Source organism: Mesoplodon mirus, assembly GCF_964341445.2.
Source record: "Mesoplodon mirus genome assembly, chromosome: 18".
In the NCBI taxonomy this organism is placed as follows: Eukaryota; Metazoa; Chordata; class Mammalia; order Artiodactyla; family Ziphiidae; genus Mesoplodon; species Mesoplodon mirus.
In genome coordinates, this window is record NC_138994.1 from 63,075,757 (window position 1) to 63,099,916 (window position 24,160).

General features: G+C 40.7%; 1 protein-coding gene across 1 annotated transcript in view; it reads left to right on the top strand.

Annotated features, from left to right (window-relative positions):
* Positions 1 to 675: 675 nt before the first annotated feature.
* The window catches only part of HSF5 (heat shock transcription factor 5), a gene marked incomplete at both ends in the record, with an annotated part of 49,965 nt that continues 26,480 nt past the window's right edge, over positions 676 to 24,160 (top strand). The window contains 5 exons of the mRNA XM_082604593.1: positions 676 to 1,261; positions 6,287 to 6,661; positions 16,592 to 16,686; positions 19,150 to 19,671; positions 23,237 to 23,414. Coding sequence (XP_082460719.1) covers positions 676 to 1,261; positions 6,287 to 6,661; positions 16,592 to 16,686; positions 19,150 to 19,671; positions 23,237 to 23,414 — 1,756 coding nt within the window. The remainder of the gene's footprint in view (positions 1,262 to 6,286; positions 6,662 to 16,591; positions 16,687 to 19,149; positions 19,672 to 23,236; positions 23,415 to 24,160) is intronic.

Below are 24,160 nucleotides of genomic sequence, written 5' to 3' on the forward strand. Positions count from 1 at the left end.
GCTCCCTCCGTTTCCTTTCCACTTTGGGTAAACGGTCTTGGGAAAAATATTGGCTGAAAAGAGTATATTTCAAAACATGTAAAATGCTACTCTCTAAAAGGTGAATGTGTGTACTCAGGATACTATACCACCATCACCATTTTTATTTGGAGAGACAAGCAATTCAACCGTTAGGACTAAGGTTATAGAGCTGTGCCCTTTGCTGTCGAGAAACGTCCGATTTTGTACGGCCCCACTGCTCACTTGCTAAATTCTAAAGTCCCACAGCTCCGCCGGCCGCAGGGAAATATGGGGATATTTCCGGGCCGATCGGGGGATAACCGGGCCGATCTCTGCAGGACGTAACACTACCTGGCGGGCGGCGGTTCCCAGCCCGTCCGGCGGGTTTAGGACGCCGAGAGAGCGCGACTTCGCCGCCGCTGCACGTGGCCAGGCCGCTGGGGCTCAGGGGGCGGATCGCTCGCGGCGCATCCGGCCGCGCAGCCGGAACTCGAGGTCCCATTGGCCGCGCCGGCGGGCGCCGCGGCGACTCCTGCGCCAACGGTCCCCGGGTTGGCGTTGGCCTGGCGCTGGCGGGAGGGGGCAGGGCGAAGTGAAGGCCGGGGTTGGGGGGGATCGAGAACGGGGTGTGAGAGCCCGGCTCGGCGGGGCGCGGCCCAGGGCCTGGGCGGGGCGATGGAGGATGCGCTGCTCTCCACCTTCATCAACCCCAACAACTTCCCCGCCAAACTGTGGCGGCTGGTGAACAGCCCCCGGTACCGCTCCATCCGCTGGGACGGCCGCGGCGAGGGGCTGCTCATCGACCAGCCGCTCTTCGAGGCCGAGCTGTTCGGCCCGCCCGTGGCCGGCGGCTGCTTCGGCGTTGTCAGGGGCGCCGGGGCCGAGCCCGAGCTCTTCAAAACCACCAACTTCACCAGCTTCATCCGCCAGCTCAACCTCTACGGCTTCCGCAAGGTGGTACTGGGCGGGCCGGGCGCGGCGGGGCCTCGGGGCGGCGGGCCGGCGGGCGACGGGCCCCTCCACCACTTCCACAGCCCACACTTCCGCCGCGACCAGCCGCAGCTGCTCGTGCACCTCAAGAGGCTCACCAGCGCCAACAAGGCCAAACTGGCGGCCGGCCTGGAGGTGCCCTGCCGGCCGCCCAACCGCTTCCAGAGGTTCCTCATCACGTCGGCCTCGGCCTCGGCCTCAACCGCCTCCTCCCCCCTGCAGCACCAGGAGCTGCCGTCGCCACCCGCGGGGGCCCGGCCCGAGCCGCACGGTGAGTCTCGCCCCGCGCCGGGCGCACTGCTGTCGGGGGTGGGGGGGGCAACCGCCACTTCCGAGGGCAGTTCGGCGTCCCCTCCTCTGCTGTGCTGGGAACGCGCCCGGGAGCCGCTTCCCGCGGTGCCTGCCCGGAACCGGCCGCGCCACCGCCCTCACCCGGGCCGGCGCCCCTCCCCGCCGGCTCCGCCTCTGCCCTGAGCCGTCCGCGAACACTGAGGCCCTTCTGTGTCCACTAGCGACCGCAGGGGCCTCTGCGTCAGGCGTGCTTTCTAGCCCCCCCGGACCCCTTTGGGCTCCAAACCTGGATAGCCACTTGCCTTCTCGAGACGCCGTCCCTCCAAGGCGAACACCTCCAATAAGCAGGCCTTTGTTGGAGCCCTGGTTCTGGAAGAAACACAGAAGGGGCTCCTCGGTTCTGATGGGAAGCAGAACAGAGTTCCTATACCGGGTGAGGATATGGCAAAGGTCAAGGTAGGAGGGAACAGTCACAGCCAAGAGAACTTAGAACATTTATGCCAACCAAGGGAACGTGAACGAGGTGCCTCGAGTGGAAGTTTGTCCTTGAAGATACATGCCACCTTCCACCCAGTGACACATCTAAGAAATCATGGAAGACGTGTTCTGACAATAATCATATTGTAGGTTCTGGAGTAAGGTGTAGAACGATAGGCGTTGTTTATATATCTTAAAAGCAAAAATATAATAGTATATTTTGTTGTTGACCAGATACTGTTCCTGTGTAGAATGAATTGGCTAAACGGTTCTTTCACTGTAGCTGATGAGGCCTGATGCTTATTTAGGTGTTGTGCTTAGACAGATGTAAGGCAAAAATGGTTTTCTTTACAGCTGTCAAGTTCTAGTTAAAGAGGATTTTAGAAAGCTCACATTTGCAGCCTTTGAATTTTTCACTGTTGCCTTCAGTCTTTCAGTTTTGACGAAATTTTCTGTGTATAAGTTTGTATTTACTCAAAGTTCAAAAACTCTCTGTGATAGAGATTTATTTTATAAAGGAAGGCGAGGGTGGCAGTATTCCCTTTCGTTGTCTAAAGAGCCCGTGATACGAAGCAGCATAGCAAGAAAGCAACAGGATATGATAACGAGAATTCAGTCTTCACCTTCAACTAAAGAGTAGCAGAGACATTTGCATCATGGTAACACGGATTTAACGTAGAAGTTGTTGTGGTCCGAGCGCGGGTTGGAAAAGAATTTGCCAGACACAAGGCGGAATGTTAAGGAAGGTAGAGTTTATTAAAGAGGAGGGTCGCTGCAAGAACAGCTGGCTGACTCCGTGGTAGCCAGGGAAAGTCGACGGTGAGCATGGGTTGCTTGTCTGTTTCTATAGCCAGGGGACCTGCAAGTCATCTGCTGACTGGGCAGAGTACGTATGCTTTCAGTGTGCTGAGCGGGAGAACAATGGGGCTCATGTCCTTCCTTAAAGGGGATGGGAAAGGGACAGGGCATGCTGCTTGGGAGGGCTCTGGGACATTGCAGTGGTCACATTGTGACAGAGTGATAGGAGTCCTGTAACTCTTTGTTGTGGCGGTATTGGCCCTTTGAGTTTATCTTGTTCTTTGTCCTTGGGGCACACCACAGAAGTGTCTGGGTTACTTCTCAGTTATGGAAAAACTTTAGATATACGAATAAAAGTAACACTATGTTCAGTTTAACCTAGGCCCAGGGTTATGAATGAAGCAATGTTCGTTTGGAATTTAGAAGATAAGGGATTAGGTTGTGTATCTGTGGAGTTTAGAGGATAAGAGATTAGGTTAGAGTTCTACTAACCAGTTGGAAAAATAGCAGTGGCGTAGGAATGTTCTAAAGGAATTCTAAAGGAATATTAAGCCGCTTACTTCCATATAACGGTCATTGAGTTTGGTGGGGAATCGAATGGGGAAAGGCAGTGGAGACAATACCTTGGCATTCATTTGGTAGAATCTCTGACATAGATATTTGTTTTTCAGATTGCGTGTCTGGTGGCATAAGGAGAAAAGACTGCAAATGTGTCCGTGGGAAAAATAGGATAACCACTTCAAAGAAAGAAAGAAAGAAACATACATACATACAAGCCAACTCTTGCTCACTTTTTTCTCTTCTCCGATTTTCTTTTTCTCTCCCCTATCTTAAACCCAGTTGTATTCTAAGGATAGAGTTCATTTTAGTTGAAGAAATACAGGGACTACATAGGATCTGATTTTCTTCACTTACAGTTCAGTTGGTCAGCATTTTAAAGATTATTTGTTGACAAACATAAATTTAATTCATACTTTTTCAGTATAGATAATACATCAATCCATATATACCTAAATTATTGTAGTTTTCATGCATTTCCTGTTTTTTACCATTCTACCTGTTAGTGTGTGCAGAAGCTGTGTCAAGTGTGATTGTCTACACCACAGGCTTGGTTCACTAGGGAACTGTGTTACTGGTTTGGGTGGAATGTAATTCTAAGTTCAAGAATACCGGCCCAACTTTATTTTGCTTTAATACCATGTTCTAAGTCCTTGGCTCTTCTATTTTTCCTCACCTAATTTTTATTCTGCTTGATTTTTGCCTTGGTTATATGCCTGACTACACTGCTCCTTCCCAGGTTCCTTTCTGTTTTCTGTGTTCTACTGCAGCTTCTGGTTTAAATACTTCTCTTTTACAGTAGAATCCTCTGTTTTGGGACCTAGTTGTCTTACCTAGATCCACTGAGCCAGCTGTCCTGTTCACCTTTTGAGAACGTACTTGATAAGAAATGTGAGGATCACATGTTTTTCCCTTTTTTGTTCGCCCACTATTGTTATTTTGTTTTTAGTGGCAGTTTATTTTACACTTGTTAAAGTTTTCTAAACTAAGTAGCAAGTCTGAGCACTAGATAATCTGTTTTTGCCTGGGGATAACAGGCTCTCAAGAGGCAAGTTTTGGGAAGGAGGCAGATTCTTTCCTGGGGATTGATTAGCTCAGATTCACTTTTATATTTGGAACAGAAAATTTAAGAACAGAAATTCAGCCTGCCTTACAGTTCCAGGAGTCTGGATTTAATCTTTACCAAATATATCTTAGATGTTCTGAAGACATGTAGGTGATGTTCTATAAAGTTGGTCAGAGTAGAACCCTATGAAGTAACCCTTAACAGAAGAATAAATAAGAGCTGAGCATGTTTTAGTTCTTTATTTAAAAAAAACAAACAAATTGAAAGGACTGTCCTTCTAATCCTAACTGTGTCCTTATGTTAGCAGCATCTAAAGAATATAAATATTCGGCCATCACTCAGAATTTATCGTAGTAGAAGTAGAATTATATTTTAATTCAGATCTAAACCAGAATTATATTTTAATTCAGATCTAAACCAGAATTTGAGAAATCAGGGTAGAACATTCTTTAATTATCTGCTTAAGTTATTGACAGTCTGAAAATTCATCAACAACTTAACCCTAAAGAGAGTGAAGAATGGCACACTAGCAACATGAAGGTTTAGCATCCAAGAAAAAATCAGGTGGTGGTTAGTTTGGGACCTCAGAAACACCTGTTTGTGAAGAGCGAAAGAATGTTTCTTTAGGTCTTAAAACAAAGAATTCTCAGTGGTAGTTCAAAGTGTGTATACAAGTGGAATTGCTAGTCAAGTAGCATAAAAACTATTTTTGTATTTTAAAGGAAAAAAGGAAAAGTATTTTTTAAGAGGTGTATCATTTAAATACGTTTAATCTTCTGAGCTAAGGTTTTTTTTTTTTTCCCATTAGATTTAGAGCTCCTGATTTCCATGTTCCAGAATTGTTTACATATATGTATGCGTATATTTGTTTATTTTTGGCATTAATGCTTTATTCTTTTAAAATTTTATTTTAAGAGTTTATTTGAGCCAAAATCAATTTGCATCAGGCAGCGGCAAACCAGAAGTGGTTAAGAGTGCTCCCTAATGCTTTATTCTTTAGAGGAAATTAAACACTATAGAAATACTAGAACAAAGGAAGTGTAACATGTAGAATGGTTTTACAGTTTAAATATTTGGAAAAGTAGGTACCTGAGTGCCATCTTTAGCAGATGAGTAGCACATAAATTAGATTTCCCTCTGTTTTATGGATTAGTTTAATAAAACAACTTGAAAAAACTTTGTGAACTACATAATTTAGTGCGTAAAGCCCTTCCTAAGAATAAATTAGGCTAGCTATATGTTCAAGAACCACAGTCTTTACAATAAGTTCAGCTTGCAACATTTATATTTTCCTTTTCCTCATCACATAGTATTGGCCTTTTTCTCTCTTCCTCATCTCCACTTTTTAATTCCTTTCTACTTTGCTAGATAAGAAAAAGCAAATATTGGAATCTCTTGGCCTGATGTTTAACAAACTCTCCAGGTGATTCAAATGTAAATCAGTGTTTGAGAGCCATTCATATCTAGGAAGTGACGCGACTAGAGATACTGTGAAGAGAAAAAGACCATGGAAAATTGTTGATTGAGTTAAGGAATGAACAAGTCAGAGTTTTCAAGCTTGACTTTTCTGCAAAGATTGTTATTAAAATTTGAGAAAATTGAAAGGGAGCAAAGAACATTAAATTACTTTTTGGTTTGTGTTATAATTTTTATTTCTTCCATACTTCCATCTTTTATGTATATGGTTGAGGGCTTATTTTTGTGCCTGTTATTAACGTTCCTAAATGATTTGAAAGACTGGAATTTCTAAAGCTTCTAGGAAGTAGTTTACAGATTGGAAAAATCTGGGTCAGTCTGCTGAGGTGAAAGGTAAGATGACATTTTACATTTGATTTAATGTCAGAGTTTGGCTACTTTGTCTCTTATGACAGTCATATTGAGAACCAGACAAAAGTTATTTGATTATATTTTCAGCATTATATGTGTAATCTCATATTCTGGATTCTGAACAACTTGTTTTTACCAGTAAATTTCTGTTGTGTTAAAAATGGCTGAGAACTCAACATACCTACAAGTGAAGAGTAGCTCATATTTTGTGACTTTTGGTTTACTACATCTGGTGATGTAATGTAAGATTAGTAAATGTGCTCTTCCTCTTTTATGCAGGACCAGTGGCTGTAGGACAATTCCACCGGTCGTTCCGGCGAGATAGTTTGTCTCCTTACTCCTACGTATCAGCTTCATCTCACAACCACAGTACCTTCCCTCTGAAAGGTTTAGATCGGACCCCGATTCCTCCTAGAACATGGCAGAACTCTCTTGGAATGCAAGCAGGAGAAGTGGAAACGTCTCCCACTTTTTCAGATAAAGGGGTTCCATTTCCTGTACTACAGAGGTTTCCATCTGAGGTTACATATACCCTGCAGCCCAGTGCCACATCCGTACATGTTCAACAAGGTCCTCAAACAATGGTCAGCTCCTCCCCAAAATACAGTAACTACACACCCTCAGCGCAGTACTCCCAAGCCTACTATCCAACAGGTATGAGAAATTCAAGTTCAGTGGCTTCTCTTAAGGTACTTTTAATGAGAATTTATATTTTTTTAATGTGTTTCTGTATGCTTAAACAAAAATAGGAATATGCACTTAAGAAATGTCAAAGATTTCTCATGAGTACACATTATTTAGCAATATGTAAAATTTCATTGATTCTTAAAGGTTGTGAAAATTCTGTTCGTGCGTAAAGGTGTATGTTTTTAGTGAAACTGCTGTATCCTCAAAATATGTCCTAGTAATAAGATTAAGACTTAGTACATCAGACCTTGGTATAACTCCTGCTCTTGGTGTAGTAGTGTTTTGTTTTTTGTGGGTTTCTTTTTTTTTTTTTAGAAAACCTGCTTATATACATATTACATTGTTTATTTTTTAGTTATGTAGATGAGACTACCTCATAACGAAATCATGTTAGTATCTCAGTAACGACGTTCAAGAAAAGAGCGACTCACCATCTCTTAAGACTAAATTATATTCTTGTAGTAAAAATGTGATGGTGTGGTTTGGCAGTGCAGTCCCTGCAGTGTTAATGCCAGCCAGTGAAGACCTGGGAGTAGCAGAGAGAAGAGCCTGACAATGACAACTGACCCAGAGCCCAGCCAAGGGCATGGAAGTCCCGCTAGTCGATGTCAAGCCACTCACTGGGAATCCTTAAGATAGTGACCCTCTAGTTAGCTTCTTGGGGCTCGGGAGTGTCTTTTCTTTGGGGCGGGTACATTTTTGCAAAATGATAGCATTACCATTTAATTCAGAACAATTTCATTGTTTTGCAGAAACACCATAGAGGCGATGTGTGTTTTCATGTAGTGTTTACCCGGAGTGATGAAATGGGGCAATAGAAACAAGTCAAGGGTCAAGGCTTTCAGAAAAGACGGGGAAGAGAAGAAAGGGGGGCAATCCTTTGCCCTATGAATTAAGGCTCTAGGCATATTAATTAAGTACATCTGGAGGCAATTTCTAGAGTTATTTTGTTAGACCATTTTTCCCAGGCAGGACGAAATCAAAAGCTAAAATAAGTGGAAGGCATGTGAATTAGATAAGGGGGTAAATAATTTGTTGCCTTTTAAAAGTTGTAAATTTGGGAACTGTTCCATTTGTAATAGTACTCACTATTTTCTAGCTGGTAGCATCCAACATATTGTTTTATTATTGGCTCATTGCGTTCTACCTAAATATGGCCAGTAAAAGGGATTGCTTTATTTTCTCAAAGCACTTAAGTTTAATAATATTAAAATAATAAAACCAGAGTTTAAATTAGATTGGGTTGTATAGATTTTTGGAGCTGCTACTGTTTTGGAGGATGGAGTTGAGAAGGAAAAGGGGAAGGAATTATATGGAATAAGATGATCCAGCACTTCTAATCATTTACCTATTAGAGATTAAAAAAAATTTTTTTACCTTATTATATAAAAAAAAGTTGAGGCCTAGTTCTTTTTTCCAGATTTTCAGCTACTTCTTTGAAGAACAAAAATATCTGGGTGATCTTTAAAAACAGAAGATGACTAATTTCATGTTATAAGTTGTATATCTTATGTATAGCAACGAATAGTATCAGATTTTTATTGAGGAGTTTAATCCAATATTTTAATAAACAAATTAGGCATTTCTATCTAAATTATAATTTTGGCTGCCTTCCATATATGCACAGAATATATATATATATATATATATAGATATAGATATAGATATAGATATAGATATATATAGATATATATATATACACACACACACACACACACACACAGAGCCAGTCTGGGCCTTTCTTACACTTGCTTTATGTTCTGTAGCCCGGCAACTGGACAATACCCCTACTTCCCCTCCTTTTACCAATAAATGTTTCTCTTTCTTTTCCGAACCTCCCTCCAAACCCCCCTCCTCACACTACTAAAGACTCAAAAAGCTTCTGGGGAGTTGAAATTTAGAAGGACTGCAACAGAGAGATGTAGAAATGTTCTTGGCCTTCTAATTTGGAATTTTGGAGAAATTTTTCTATGGACATTATTAGACATAGAGGTTAGGTTTTCTATTACTGTTGGTCCTTCTGTTAAGGTATAGATGGTTATAGTCTGGCTTAGGAGCCAGACTAGCCTATGTTTCTACGGGAAAATGTATTCCAAGTTCCAAACAATCCTCTTGGAAACTCCTAGTTCTAAGTTTTATGAGAACTAGTTATATAGTGTTTACTAGAAAACACTACAGATAGTTAATATTATTCCTCATTATGGAAATACTCTTTGTTAAATTATTGTGATTTAAGGATATATGTTATTTTAAAGTATTTTATGTTAGCTTGGATTTAAATTTATAAATAAATTTATTAATTTGATAATTACACTGAAAATCATCTCCAAGAGTCCAAGGTAAGGACTAGGGAAGAGACACATTAAAAGAACAAGTAAGTGCTGCTGATGTTTTGATAATGTAGAGTGCATATGAAATAGAATCTGAGGTTATCTGAATTTTTTGTCTTCTTTGAAATGGATAATTGAAATGACTATGAAGGTTCTGAGGTTACGAGAAAAAGAAATCTCATGATTTCATGATGACTTCAAATATACAGAGTAGTTCCATGATACAATGCAGGCAAAATTGCTTTGAACGTTCTGAAGTACTATATAAATAAAAAAAATAAAAAGTTGTATTGTTAAATACAAAAGACCTGCTATGGAAAAGAAAGTGCTAAAGAAATACTGTACAAGTACTTAATTCCTCCAAATTTTAGGTGAAGGAAGCAAAAAGTAGTGAGCAATTTAACCAATATTTAGTGAGTACCTGTTTATGAAGGGTTTTACAAATGACTTTCCCAGAGTTAAGTAAAATACTATTTTCAGAGGCAGGATGATAATCACTCCCAAATCCAGCTCTCCAAATCCTAATAAAGTAACTAATTTTGGAATAATGGTCATACTTGTATCCTTTCAAAGTGAACTATATGACTTGAGGTTTGGATCAAATTTTAGTAAAAAACAATACTCAACTTTATTTAAAACTTAGTTATATTGAAAATAAACTTGGATCTGGTCTTCAAATGCTATAACCAGTAAATTTTGAATTTTGTAATATTTCATAAATTATTAATTTCTCTAGTAAAGCAAAACATTGAGACTAAAAAACTGCTATCAGACTGACTCGTAAATTGACTCACCTGAATTATTTCTTACATTTGTCATTCCTCGCTTGAAGCATCTGTTTTCTTTTCTAATGAATTATTTATTTAATTTTTTGGGCTGCGTAGGGTCTTAGTTGTGGCATGCGAGGTCTTTGTTGTGGCACGCGGGGTCTTCATTGTGGCGCGCGGGCTTCTCTCTAGTTGTGGCATACAGGTTTTCTCTCTCTAGTTGTGGCATGCAGGCTTAATTGCCCCGCAGTATGGAAGGTGGATTCTTTACCACTGGACCACCAAGGAAGTCCCGAAGCATCTGTTTTCTTTGCCTAGATCATTTATATTTTTTCCAGTCTTATCACTTCTTCAAAGACAAAATGTTGTAGATCCAGTGCTATTTGACTCTTTTTAGTCTTACCCTATCTTGAATTCAGTTTTTTTCCTCTAATGCTATTTTCACAGTGTGCTGCTATAATTTAATGTCCCTTTTTTATAAAAAACTTCATTTTAGACCTTTATATATATTTTGAACATATATTTGAACATACATAAGAATATTATATATTTGAACATACATAAGAATATTAATATATTCATATTTATATATAGAGCCCTGTATTGAGGAATTGTTTTCCTTTGATTCATGTTGTAATGCTGAATTGACTCAAAATCAACTGATTTTTTTTCCGCGTTAAGTTTTAAGCTCACAGCAGTGATTAGCAATTTGTAGCTGCCTTTTATCTCATATTTTAATTAACAAATACTTGTATAACAATAACTGTGACCAGGTACTATTCTGAGCACTTTCCAAATATTAATTAATTTAATTCTCACAACAACCTTATAAGATAGGGAATGTAGTTATCCTCATTTTATAGATTAGAAACTGAAGCACAGCCAGGCACAGGCAGGGCTGGGGAACAAATCCGGGCAAACTGACTCAGGGGTTCATTATCTTGGCCACTGTGCTCTGCTGCCTACCTGCCTGTCATACAAAGAGGGACTTTTGTTTTTCTTTTGCGAGAGACTCTTCCCTGATATATCTCTTCCCCAGAATTAGTTACTTGCAGATAGGGTAGATGACAGAGTTTGGTGGGGGGACCTCTCCTTCTGTGCTGCCGGTGGCAGTGGGACTGGCCCTGGGCTATTGACTCACCCTGCTCAAGCAGAGAGAACATACTCCAGCTGCTGGAGTCGGGGGTCCAGTTTGGGGCCTCTGAGGAGTGGGGCTGTGTCTAATTCCTTTCTGTATCCCCCTGCACCTAGCATAGTGCTTGGCCATAGTGGGCCCTTAGCAAATAATTTATTGAATAAATGAAATAATTCTAGTCTCAGCTTTGCAGTTAATCATCTGATGGACATTGTGACATTCTGTGGATTATTTCATGTCACTCAGCCTCAATTTCCCTTTCTGTAAAGTGGCAATAATATTTTGGGTCGGGGATTAAATGAATAATGCATGTGAATAGACTATAAAACTTAAAACACTATTTACATATAAAGGATAATATTTTAAAAACTGTATTTCAAATGAGCCTAGATATTAATACTTTAAAGGCTAACTAAAGTGATTTGTAAGAACATAACCTTCCCCTGAAGGTACATACGTTTATTGAAAAACATAGTTTGTATCATTATTTAAAAGTTTTTCTGAATTGACTCTTGGGCAAAGAAGGCTGCTTATTACTGTTTTAAAGTACATTAAATTTTAAAGATTTGGTCTTTAGGCTTCTAATCCTACATAATGTACATAAACAAGTATGGAATCTCAAGTTATAGGAGCTTTCTGATGCTCCGGTAGCCTGTATTGTCAATTTCTCTGAAAAGGGCTGATTTTGTTCCTACGGAAAGAGGGACTTGGCATAGATGCACCAGGAGGTTTTCTTCCGCTGCCAGAAGAAACTAAGCAAAAGCGCAATTATATTTTCCTTTCTCTTTATTGAGGTAACATGTATGTAACATAGAATTTACCAATTTCTCCATTTTTAAGTGTGCAGCTCTGTGGCATGAAATACGTGCCCATTATTGTACTAGCATGACCACCATCCGTTTCCAGAACTTTTTCATCTTCCCCAGCTGAAATCTGTACCCATTAAACACTAACTTCACATTCCCCTCTCACCGTCTTTTGGCAGCCACCATTCTACTTTCTGTCTTGAAGAATCTGATAACTCTAGGGACTTGGTATAAGAGCAAACATATATTTGTCCTTTTGTGATTGGCTTATTTCACTTATTTCAAGAGTCATTGATACTGTGGCATGAGTCAACGTTTCCTTCCTTTTTATTTTTTATAAATTTATTTATTTTTGGCTACATTGGTTCTTCTTTTTTTTTACATCTTTATTGGAGTATAATTGCTTTACGATGGTGTGTTAGTTTCTGCTGAATAACAAAGTGAATCAGCTATACATATACATATGTCCCCATATCTCTTCCCTCTTGCATCTCCCTCCCTGCTGCATTGGTTCTTCGTTGCTGTGTGTGGGCTTTCTCTGGTTGCGGTGAGCAGGGGCTACTCTTTGTTGCGGAGCACAGGCTCCAGGCACGTGGACTTCAGTAGTTGTGGCATGCGGGCTTGGTAGTTGTGGCTTGCGGGCTCTAGAGCGCAGGCTCAGTAGTTATGGCTCACGGGCTTAGTTGCTGTGTGGTATGTGGGATCTTCCTGGACCAGGGCACAAACCCCTGTCCCCTGCATTGGCAGGTGGATTCTTAACCACTGTGACAGCAGGGAAGTCCCTCCTTCCTTTTTTTTTTTTTTTTTTTTTTTTTTTGCTGTACGCGGGCCTCTCACTGCTGTGGCCTCTCCCGTTGCGGAGCACAGGCTCCGGACACACAGGCTCCGCGGCCATGGCTCGCAGGCCCAGCCGCTGCGCGGCATGTGGGATCTTCCGGGATAGGGGCACGAACCCGTGTCCCCTGCATCGGCAGGCGGACTCTCAACCACTGCGCCACCAGGGAAGCCCCCTCCTTCCTTTTTAATGCTGAATAATTTTCTATAAATTTCCATATGTATGGACCACATTTTGTTTATCCGTTCACCTGTTGATAGACACTGGGTTGCTTCCACCTTTGGCTACTGTGAATAATGCTCTGTGAACTTGGTTGTACAATAATCTGTTCTGCTTTCACTTCTTTTGGGTATAGGCTGGAACAACATTTCTTTTAAAATTAAATTAAATTAAATTAATAAATTAATTTGGCTGTGTTGGGTCGTGGTTGTGGTACGCGGACGTTCTCTAGTGGTGAGTGGGGGCTACTCTTTGTTGCAGTGCGCGGGCTTCTCTTGTTGTGGAGCACGGGGCTCTAGGCGTGTGGGCTTCAGTAGCTTTGTCACACGGGCTGAGCAGTTGTGGCTCGCGGGCTCTAGAGCGCAGGCTCAGTAGTTGTGGCGCACAGGCTCAGTCGCTCTGCGGTATGTGGGATCTCCCTGGACCAGGGCTCGAACCCGTGTCCCCTGCATTGGCAGGCAGATTCTTAACCACTGCACCACCAGGGAAGTCCCTAGAAAACCATATCTTTACCTCACTGTAGATGAGGAGATGTTGGGGTTCTAGTTGCTGTAGTAACTTATCTTGAAATTAAATTTACTATTTATTAGGATGTTTTTCCTTTTGAGTATTTATATTGGGTATCTCCTTACTGTTGACACTGTACTATTCGAGAATAGATTCACGTCCAAAACATTTTAATTATAGATTTGAATTACCTCCATAGGATAAAGTATATGAACCTCTTTTCCTAACCTATAGTGGACATGAAAATTTTTACCCTTAGATAAATTTTTAGTAATCCTGGCTTTATTTTATTACTAGAATTGTTTTTTTTTTTTGCGGTACGCGGGCCTCTCACTGTTGTGGCCTCTCCCGTTGTGGAGCACAGGCTCCGGACGCACAGGCTCAGCGGCCATGGCTCACGGGGCCCAGCCGCTCCGCGGCATGTGGGATCTTCCCGGACCGGGGCACGAACCCGTGTCCCCTGCATCGACAGGCAGACTCTCAACCACTGCGCCACCAGGGAAGCCCTAGAATTGTTTTTTAAATGTCATCAACTCTGATATTTATATATGGAATAAAATTGTTCATTATTTCCAGTTTTTTATTCTATATGCAATTTAATGCCTTAAGTGAACACTGCCTTCAGGAAAATACTGGAAGATCTTTATGCAGATGAACGTGTCTTAGGACATAAACTCAGTTTTATAAATGTTAGTGCTTTCACAGTGCTTTCATAATACACGCTAAATGAATTTGTCATGTATTAAGCACACAGTTGCAGTTTTGTAGCTAGGTTTTCATATTCAGTAAACTTATTAATACTTTGTTTTGTTCTGTTTTGTTGATTATACGAAGTAGCAGTGCACTGGTAAGGAAATAGCCATTGAGGAATCTTGTTGGATTATCTGTTCAAGTCCTCCCTTTTTTCATGCAGGTACCTTTCTACTTTCCATTTGTAACTGGGCACTTTAAAGGATATTCACTATTTTGCTGTTTCCTTAGATACCAAATCAGCTATCAACTATCTATTAATATATTCTCTGTTATATATTCTATTTCTCCAAGAAATTTATTTTAAAGTACACTTTAACAACTATTCAAAATGTGTAAACCATGGAGTCAGATCATAGCAATATCAGAAAAATAAAGCTAATACCTTTCACTGATTTATTTGTAACAAAACACTTTTATGGTGCCCTGATGGGTGAAAACCTGCAGCCCCTGACTGAGTCCTTTACTGCCACTAGGGGGCTAAGTTTTCCTTAGCTGTTAAAACTAAAGATCCCAGTTTTTTTCAGTTTTGGCGAACCCTGCAGACCCCTCCTTGCTGTTTTGCTTTTTGGATTTAACTTATGTCCCAGGATATTTGTGCCTTTAAATATTCTGGGAAACCAAATTCAAATCCAAAATATTTTAATTGTGTATTTGAATAATCTCCAGGGATATTGGAAATGACAGCTTGAATTTTATGTGACCATTCTAGTAATATCTGGCTTTTTTAACCACTGGACTTGTTAAACTTATGTAATTCAGAAAACATCAACCCTTATGTTTGTACTTGAACTAGAATTCTATCCATTATTTTAATTTTGTACTTCTGTGTGCAAAATGTAATGCCTTAAAATGCACGTGATAAAATAAAATAATTAGGGCTTCCCTGGTGGCGCAGTGGTTGAGAGTCCGCCTGCCGATGCAGGGGACACGGGTTCATGCCCCGGTCCGGGCAGATCCCACATGCCGCAGAGCGGCTGGGCCTGTGAGCCATGGCCGCCGAGCCTGCGCGTCCGGAGCCTGTGCTCCACAACGGGAGAGGCCACAGCAGTGAGAGGCCTGCGTACCGCAAAAAAAAATAATAATAATAAAAAAAAATATTTATTTCTTGTATACCTTTATGAACTTCTGACAATTAAAACTTCAGCAGTCAGTAATGACGAAATAGGGAAGCATTTTAATGAATTTTTAAAGTCTTTGGCTACTTTACTTCAAAGGTTACTGAATAAGATTATTTAGTAACTTTATTAGCACAGTCAAAATATGAAAAACATGGACCAAAGAAGAGAAAGTTGCCACCTTATAAAAAAGATACCTTGAAAATATTCAGCAAGTGGAGTTCTAGTAAAATTAAAAGACGACATTTAGGAAGAGGAACAGATCAGGGAAGTAGTGTGATGTATTAAGGAGCATGTGCTTCGGAGTGCGCCTCTGTCACTCTCGGCGTTGTGACCTTCGGCACGTTTTTAAACATCCCTGAGCTTTAGTTTCCTTATGTTTGTAAAGTAACGTTAATGCCTCATTCAGTTGTTGTTGGGATTAAATGAGACCATATATGTGAAGGGCCTAGGACTGTGCCTGGAATAGGGTAGGTGGTCAACCAACGTCAGCCTCTGTTCAATCCAAAGACGTGATGTTATAACTGATTCTCAGTCATTCTGGAGGGTCTCCCTCTGGAAAAGAGGAGACTCAACCTATTGTTAAGGCTACATTCGTAAGTATGACTCTACCAGTAGAAAGAGTTCAGTCTTTTCGTGGTATCCTAACTATAAAGAGAAAGTTTGGAAAATGTATTTCCTTAGCTAACATAATAGCATTGTTAGCTATTTGTTGATTGATGGCCTGCTGTATGCCAATACTGTCCTCAGTGCTTTGTGCCTATTAACTCATTCACTCCTCACAACAAACATGTTAGGTAGGTACTACTATTATCCCTATTCTAACAGAATGCAGAAACTAAGGCCCAAAGGGATTAATGTTGCTCAAGTTTATACAGTTATTAAAATTTTGGAGCTGGGCTACAAAGCCAGGCAGTCTGGCTCTAGAATCTGAATTCCTAACCACTTGTCTAAATTGTTAAAACATTTTTTTTTTCATAGATTCCACTGGATGCATTGTATAACAGTAGGAGTGTTTGGAGAGTACTTATACTTATTTTATCCTGAAAAACCTTGCTCCAAATGTTTGTTACTATTAAAATGATTGAAATAATTATTTTAGAATTCTGAATATGTTCTGATATTTTCAATAAAAGGAAATTACTACTTTCAGTAAGCATAAATGTTTGGTTAGAAGGGCAACAAAATGTTTAGGTGCTAAAGAAATCATTTATAAAAGTAGACATGACCCTTTTAAATGACTTTTAAAATTGCCTTATTACCATTTGTTTTCAACAAATAAGGGCACCTAGTCGGCCTAACTATACTTTAGTGCACCCACAAAGGAAAACTTCTGGAGTTTTTTGTTGCAAGTTGAAAGAGAGGAGTGCCTTGAATGCTGTAGAGGTTTATCTGGGTTGACGGCTCTTCTGTGCTTGGATCTGTTCCAGCTGTGCTGCAGTGCTGCTCTCCTACCCACCTGGATGCGCTCAGTAGCTGTGTGTCTCCCACTGCCCCTTCCTATGCACACTGCAACTACTTCCAGGTAAGATGCTGGCAACAGTGGACATACCCTGCGTCAGGTACAGTACGATTGGCCTTGCAGAGTTCCAAAGTGTAATTTTATCTTAATGAGTAGCCACAGGTAAGCTGTGGATTGTGGCCTTAGTTTTTCTCAATTCTTAAAAAAAAAAAAGAGTGTATGTAAATGATGTCTGAGGATTCTTCTAGGCCTACACTATCTTCTTGGCCTACTCTTAGGCACTAGCCACATGTAGCTATTTAAATGTAAATGAATTAAAGTTAAATAAAATTTAAAAATCATTCCTCAGTAGGGAGGGTGGGAGGGAGGGAGACGCAAGAGGGAAGAGATATGGGGATATATGTATATGTATAGCTGATTCACTTTGTTATGAAGCAGGAACTAACACACCACTGTAACCAATTATACTCCAATAAAGATGTTAAAAAAAAATCATTCCTCAGTCACACTAGCCACACTTCAGGTGCTTAATAGTTTCATCTGGCTAGTGGTTACCAGATTTTATAGTACAGATAGAGAACGTTTTCATCATTGCTGACAGTTAGTTGGAACAATGTTGTTCAGCTGTCAGCAATGGTAAAATTGAATACCATGGTAAAATGAATACCAGATAAACTCTAAAAGTATATACATCACCAAATGACAGATCCTTCCAAGATGGTACAATTACTTTTTTCTTAAAGGAGAAAGGAAAATGATGTCAAAAATGAGAAAGCCCCTATGTTGTAAACACTGCACTTCAATTTTTTCTCGTATTTGTTAGGAAGCAATTGCTTTGATTTAAATGTTGTAGACTACTACTTCGAGGATGAGATTAAATCCCATGTTTGTATTTTTATGCTATAGTTGCTTAAAGATTGGACTTGTTTTCCTTTGATGTCATGTAGTCATGATAGCTTCTGTTCTTTAGAGGATATCTTACTATTGACATTCCAGTACTCAAAAGAACATTCCTTTTTTTCTTTTTTGTCTTTTCTTTCTTTCTTTCTTTTCTTTTTTTGAGGAGTATAGAATCAGATCAAGGGGACCTAGCTGGACATTTTTAATGGCAGTTGTCATCAAGCATGTTAGTCTAGCTGATTCATCTTCACTGGAAGGACATATCTGTCTCACAAATTAGATGCTCTTGTCTGTAGATCCAGGCATTCTCTCCCCTGGATCATACTGGAGATACTCTGTTGGTGTTATATCTTGATTATATTTATGTTTTAAATAAATCATTTAAAACATCTTTGAAGACCTTTGCTTACTACAAAGACAATACATGTTCACTGTAGGAAAATAGAGATAAGTAGACGTAAAATTTTTAAATTGAAAAAAGTGAAGTATTTCAGATAACATTCTGGAAATAAATGCAGTTAGTTTTGTTGGCCTGCAGATATGAGTGTGCATGAATGGTCAGTATATTGCAGTGGTTAAGAGCAAGAACTCTGGAGTCAGGCACACCTAGGTTTGAAGCCTGACTCTGTCAGTTACTTCTTTGTGACTTTGTATAAATTATGAAGTTTCTCTGAACTTCAGTTCCATCTTTTGGAAATAGAGATGATCACATTTCATAGACCTCTTGTGAGGATTAAATGAAATAATGTATGTAAAGCACTTTGTATGTGCTTGGCACATAGTAAGAACTCAGTAAGTGGGGCTATCAGCTATAGTAAAGTAGCTTGACGCTTAAACCATTTAGATTTACATTATTTGGCATTAGTGGCCTTCAAATCATTGACGCAATCATTGTCAATGTGTTTGGCAATATTGACTCACTACATGTTTTATTTAATAGTAACTCTTCCATATCTTATGTTTATAACCTGAGATATTCAGCAAACATTTATTGAATGCCTGCTCTGTGCAAAGTACTATGTATAAGAGAATACATCTTGAAGATATCAGTCTAAAAGTGACAACTATTTTAATCTATTGTTTTATTATTAAAATAAATAATCTCAGGACCAAAGGACATTTGATATTCCATACATTTTTTCCCAGATCATTTGGAACAGAATATCAGTACCTCCCCCGCTGAATCTATAGAAGCATTGGTGGACTTGTGAGCATCCTGTGTTTGACATTTCCTTACTACATTTCTAAAACAGTATATTGCAGATACAAGTGATGTTTTTGTCTGTCAACCTTTATGGAAGAATTTGGTTTATAGACATTTTATCAACAAATAGGTTTTTGGGTACTATGGCTTTTTTGATTTTGTGTACTTTAACCCTGAGAATTATTGGTCCATTCCAGTATTAAACTTGATACAGTGGTTGACATATAATAGTTCCTGTGTAAGTGTTAACAATAGAGTGGAGGCTACCACTGCTGAAAAGTTGATTGGCATTCAAGTTTTCTGAGTGAGCTTTAAGTTTAATTTGTTTATATGTAGCGTTCATCAGCCTACATGTTGTTGCTTTCCTCCTTAATCTCATATTTGGTTTTCTACCCAAACAGTCCTATTTTCTCTTTTCCCAGAATCCTCCAGTGCAGCCTTCCTATCCAGTTGAATTTCTGCCTTCTAATTGGCCTTTCAGTGCTACTGACGAAAATAAAAAGACAGAAGTAAACCTAGAGGCTGTGTTTCAGATAGTAGATGAGTCGCATTCCTCCCCTAAATTGGAGACGGTAAAGGTGGAGCCTGTTGAGAATCAGTGCTCAACATCTCCGTGTAACAGAGGCCAACATATCCTAGCTAATTCACACAACAGCCATCCATCTCCCACAAGTCAAGCCAGCCAGCTGGAGCCACTTACTGCTGTAGGCTCAGATATTACGTCTTTTGTGGTTGGAACAGAACAAGCAATTACCGGCTCTCTACCACAGTCACCTGAGTACATCTATACCATCCACACAGCTCAGCCTGTTGAAGATACTACAATGCAGGAGTCTGCAGCCAACCAGCAAGCTCATGTCAAACTGAAGGAGCAGCTAAGTCATAATCCGTCTCCGTCTTCAGTAGCATTTGTGCAGGAAGGGCTACCGTTCAGCACACACCAGGTAAGAGGCAAAGAAAAAATCCTAATAGAGCGCAAAGGTACCTAGGAGTGGTACTTCCACTCCTTGCTGAAGGAGTTCTTCTTGCTGAAGACTTCTTGCTGAAGACTGTTCTAGTGGAGACTTTGTCCAGGTTTTATTTGGGTTTAATACCAGTTCATTATGCTCTCCAGAAGGATCGTGTCCCAGTGGTTATGCACAAAAGATTCAGAAAGAAGTAACCTTAACCCTCAGGCATCCTCTCACTACGTTGTGGTCTGAAGTCAGCCTCTAGAGAGGCAGTCTAAATGAGCATTGTGGTATGACTTATTTTCATGTTAAAAGCATCCCTTGGGCTTCCCTGGTGGTGCAGTGGTTGAGAGTCCGCCTGCCGATGCAGGGGACACGGGTTCGTGCCCCGGTCCAGGAAGATCCCACATGCCGCGGAGCGGCTAGGCCCGTAAGCCATGGCCGCTGAGCCTGTGCGTCCGGAGCCTGTGCTCCGCAACGGGAGAGGCCACAACAGTGAGAGGCCCGCGTACCGCAAAAAAAAAAAAAAAAAAAAGCATCCCTTGAGTTTTGCTTCCTCACTTAGTTTGGATGGACTAGGTGTGCCTGGCTGATTAAATTCCACTCCTCAGAAGGGACGGTTTATCTCATAGATAATATCAGGACTTTCCTGGCCATTTGTAGCATGGAGGTAAGGAGATGATTGGAGGTGTGTTTTCATTCTTTCTTACAGCATCATTGAATTCTAAATTTTTAAAAAAGATTTATTTATTTACTTAATTTATTTTTGGCTGTGTCGGCTCTTAGTTGCAGCAGGCGGGATCTTTGTTGAGGCATGTGGGATCTTTCGTTGAGGCATGGGGGATCTTCCGTTGTGGCGTGCAGGTTTTCTCTCTCTAGTTGTGGTGTGCAGGCTCCAAGGCGTGTGGGCTTTGTAGTTTGTGGCACGCCGGCTCTCTCGTTGAGGCGCGTGGGCTCAGTAGTTGTGGCGTGAGGGTTTAGTTGCCCCATGGCATGTGGGATCTTAGTTCCCTGACCGGGGATTGAACTCGCATTCCCTGCATTGTAAGGTGGATTCTTTACCACTGGACCACTAGGGAAGTCCCTATAGAATTCTACTTTGACTTGACAGCATACTGTGTTTGAATTTCCCTGCTAATATTCTCATTCCTAAAGCAGAATTCTGACTCTAGTTTGAGAGGTATATTCTGAAGGTAGAGACTAATTCCTTTATTTCTGCTAGCTTATGACGGGGAAAGGGATAAACTTTGATTCTAAAAAATAAAAGTACATCCAAATTAAAATCATTTTCGTGATTAAGTATTTTTTTCCTACTTAATTTTTTCTTGATCTTAGCCTGATACGTATTTATTTCATTTTGGATTTTTTTTCTTTAATGGAACTGAAAATGTCTTCATTGGTAGAGATTCCCAAGATAACTTTTTGGCAGTTTGCGTGTATGTGTGTGTTGTGGGGGGCGGGTTTTGGCCGCACCGCACGTTTTGTGGGATTTCAGTTTCCCGACCAGGGATTCAACCCAGGCCCTCGGCAGTGAGAGAGCAGAGTCCTAACCAATGGACCACCAGGGAATTTATGGCAGTTTTTAAATTGCATTCTTTTCTAGCTCTAACTTTATTTTATTTTATTTTTGCGGTACGCGGGCCTCTCACCGCCGTGGCCTCTCCCGTTGCGGAGCACAGGCTCCGGACGCGCAGGCTCAGCGGCCATGGCTCACGGGCCCAGCCGCTCCACGGCATGTGGGATCCTCCCGGACCAGGGCACGAACCCATGTCCCCTGCATCGGCAGGCGGACTCTCAACCACTGCGCCACCAGGAAAGCCCCTATCTCTAACTTTAGATCCAAATATCTTATGGGTTTTGGGGGTTTATTTATTTATTTAATTTATTTTTGGCTGTGTTGGGTCTTCGTTGCTGCGCGCGGGCTTTCTCTAGTTGTGGCGAGCAGGGGCTACTCTTTCTTGCGGTGCGCGGGCTTCTCACTGCGGTGGCTTCTCTTGTTGTGGAGCACGGGCTCTAGGTGTGCGGGCTTCAGTAGTTGTGGTGCACGGGCTTCGTTGCTCCGCGGCCTGTGGAATCTTCCTGGACCAGGGCTCGTACCCGGTCCCCTGCATTGGCAGGCGGATTCTTAACCAGTGCACCATCAGGGAAGCCCTATCTTATGGTTTTTATCAACTCATTGTCCTTCTTGAGCCCAACTGTTGAGACCCAGTATACTATGTATTAATATTATAAATTCAGTAGACCAAAGATAGTCCCATTATGTTTCAAATATGCCTGTGAAAAGAACATGAAATTTGCCTTTATTCCTTCATAGTCACATCCAAAAGATTAGATTTCGTACCTTAAAATTGCATTCACACAGTTATTTTTTTTTTAAAAAATGGATATCACAGCTTTTGAAAGCTATATATATATATATATATATATATATATATATATTTTTTTTTTTTTTTTCTGTACGCGGGCCTCTCACAGTTGTGGCCTCTCCCGTTGCAGAGCACAGGCTCCGGATGCGCAGGCTCAGCACCCATGGCTCACGGGCCTAGCCGCTCCGCGGCATGTGGGACCTTCCCGGACCGGGGCACGAACCCGTGTCCCCTGCATCGGCAGGCGGACTCTCAACCACTGCACCACCAGGGAAGCCCTGAAAGCTATATTTTGAACTCCTAGCTCTACTTCATTATATTGTTTTATTTTAAAATAAGTTCATAAACAAATAGAGTATTTGAGAAGTTGGTCAGCTGGACAAAGGGATTTGATATTCCAAAGAAAACATAGGAACTCCAAGAGAGAAATTCATATGTCATAAGCAGAGCAGATCTAGATTTTATAGGGAGTGAAGCTTATACAAATTTGAGGTCCTCATTAAGCCAAAGAATACAAAATTAATAGAATAAAGTGTTTACAACCCCTCTGACATCATCCAGCAGGATCATGCCTATGGCCATTCCAGTATCACCAAGAGGGGCAGGCAATCTGATGGAAGGGATGTTAGAGTGGGAAAAGATAGTGGTATTAACCAATTGTGAATTTGTGTGATGTGAATTTTACCAAAAAATATGAAACTTCACGGTGAATCTTCCCCTGATCATAAGTAAATATTTTAGCTCCATAGACATTTCAGTAGTTTGCATATGGGGAAATATACATCTTACTACCGAATATTCAGATTAGCTTAACAAAATCTGGTCTTTTTTTTTTTTTTTTTTTTTTTTTTTTTTGCAGTATGCGGCCCTCTCACTGCTGTGGCCTCTCCCGTTGCGGAGCACAGGCTCCGGACGCGCAGGCTCAGCAGCCATGGCTCACGGGCCCAGCCGCTCCGCAGCATGTGGGGTCCTCCTGGACCAGGGCACGAACCCATGTCCCCTGCATTGGCAGGCGGACTCTCAACCACTGCACCACCAGGGAAGCCCGGGTGGTATCATTCTTAAGGATGAAAAGCCTTACAGTCTTATTTGTTGGATCATGTTTCTATAGTAGAACTCCTCTGATAAAATATCTTAACTTTTAGTAGATATTTGGGGAAAATTTGGAATAATGAGTGGGTTTAATATTTTAGGTGGATGCCAGTATAAAATGCCAGATCAAAACACCTGAGAATATCGTGCCTTCAGAACAGATGGAATTCCTTATTTCAGAAATGGGGCCTGCTAGCAAGCCTAGTAAAGACACAGGTTTATCCACTCCAGCCGGATACAGAGAGCAAAGAAGCAACTCACAGCAAGGAGAGTCCCCTGGTAAGGATTATTGTGCTCTAGAATGCTAGCAGTAGAATCATAGTGTAGAATTAATATATGAGTGATAATTTTTCTGGTCTTCATTTATTATTCAAAATTGTAATATACTAATCACATTGCTGTTTCATACAACTGCAATTTTAACTCTTTATTTTTTCTTAATCATCCTTTTAAAGTATGTAAAAGTTATATTCCAGTATTGCATGTAAGAATATGAGCTTTTGAAAAGAGAACATGGTAAGTAAAAGCAAAGGAATTTGGATTATTTAACTTGGAGAATGCAAGGATGAAGGGTGATTCAATAACTGCTTCAGATGCCAAAGACTTTGTAATTACGGAAGTACAAGTACTTGTTCTCTTATTAGCAGAGTGTAGTACAAGAGGGAATGTGCTTAAATTGTGGCAGGAAAAAATTAGATGGACATTAAAGACATTATCCTGAGTATATTATAAAGATACTCTAAAGTATGACTCTGTATCCGTGGGATTTTTCTTGTGGTATGTAGGAACCCGAGTGATTGTAGTACAGTTGCTGCTACCCTTTCTAGGGAAATTGGAAAGAATCATTTTTTTACGAAAATGGTGACATCCAAGAAAACATGTTTCTTGTATGATCGAAAACCAAGTCATCAGAGTCTTCAGTGGACAACTTGAATATTCTCAAATTATATGCATGTCAGAGGCATGCAATTCAGTGAATTAATAAATCAGATTAAGCAATCATTTTAACCTATAAAAATGGGAAA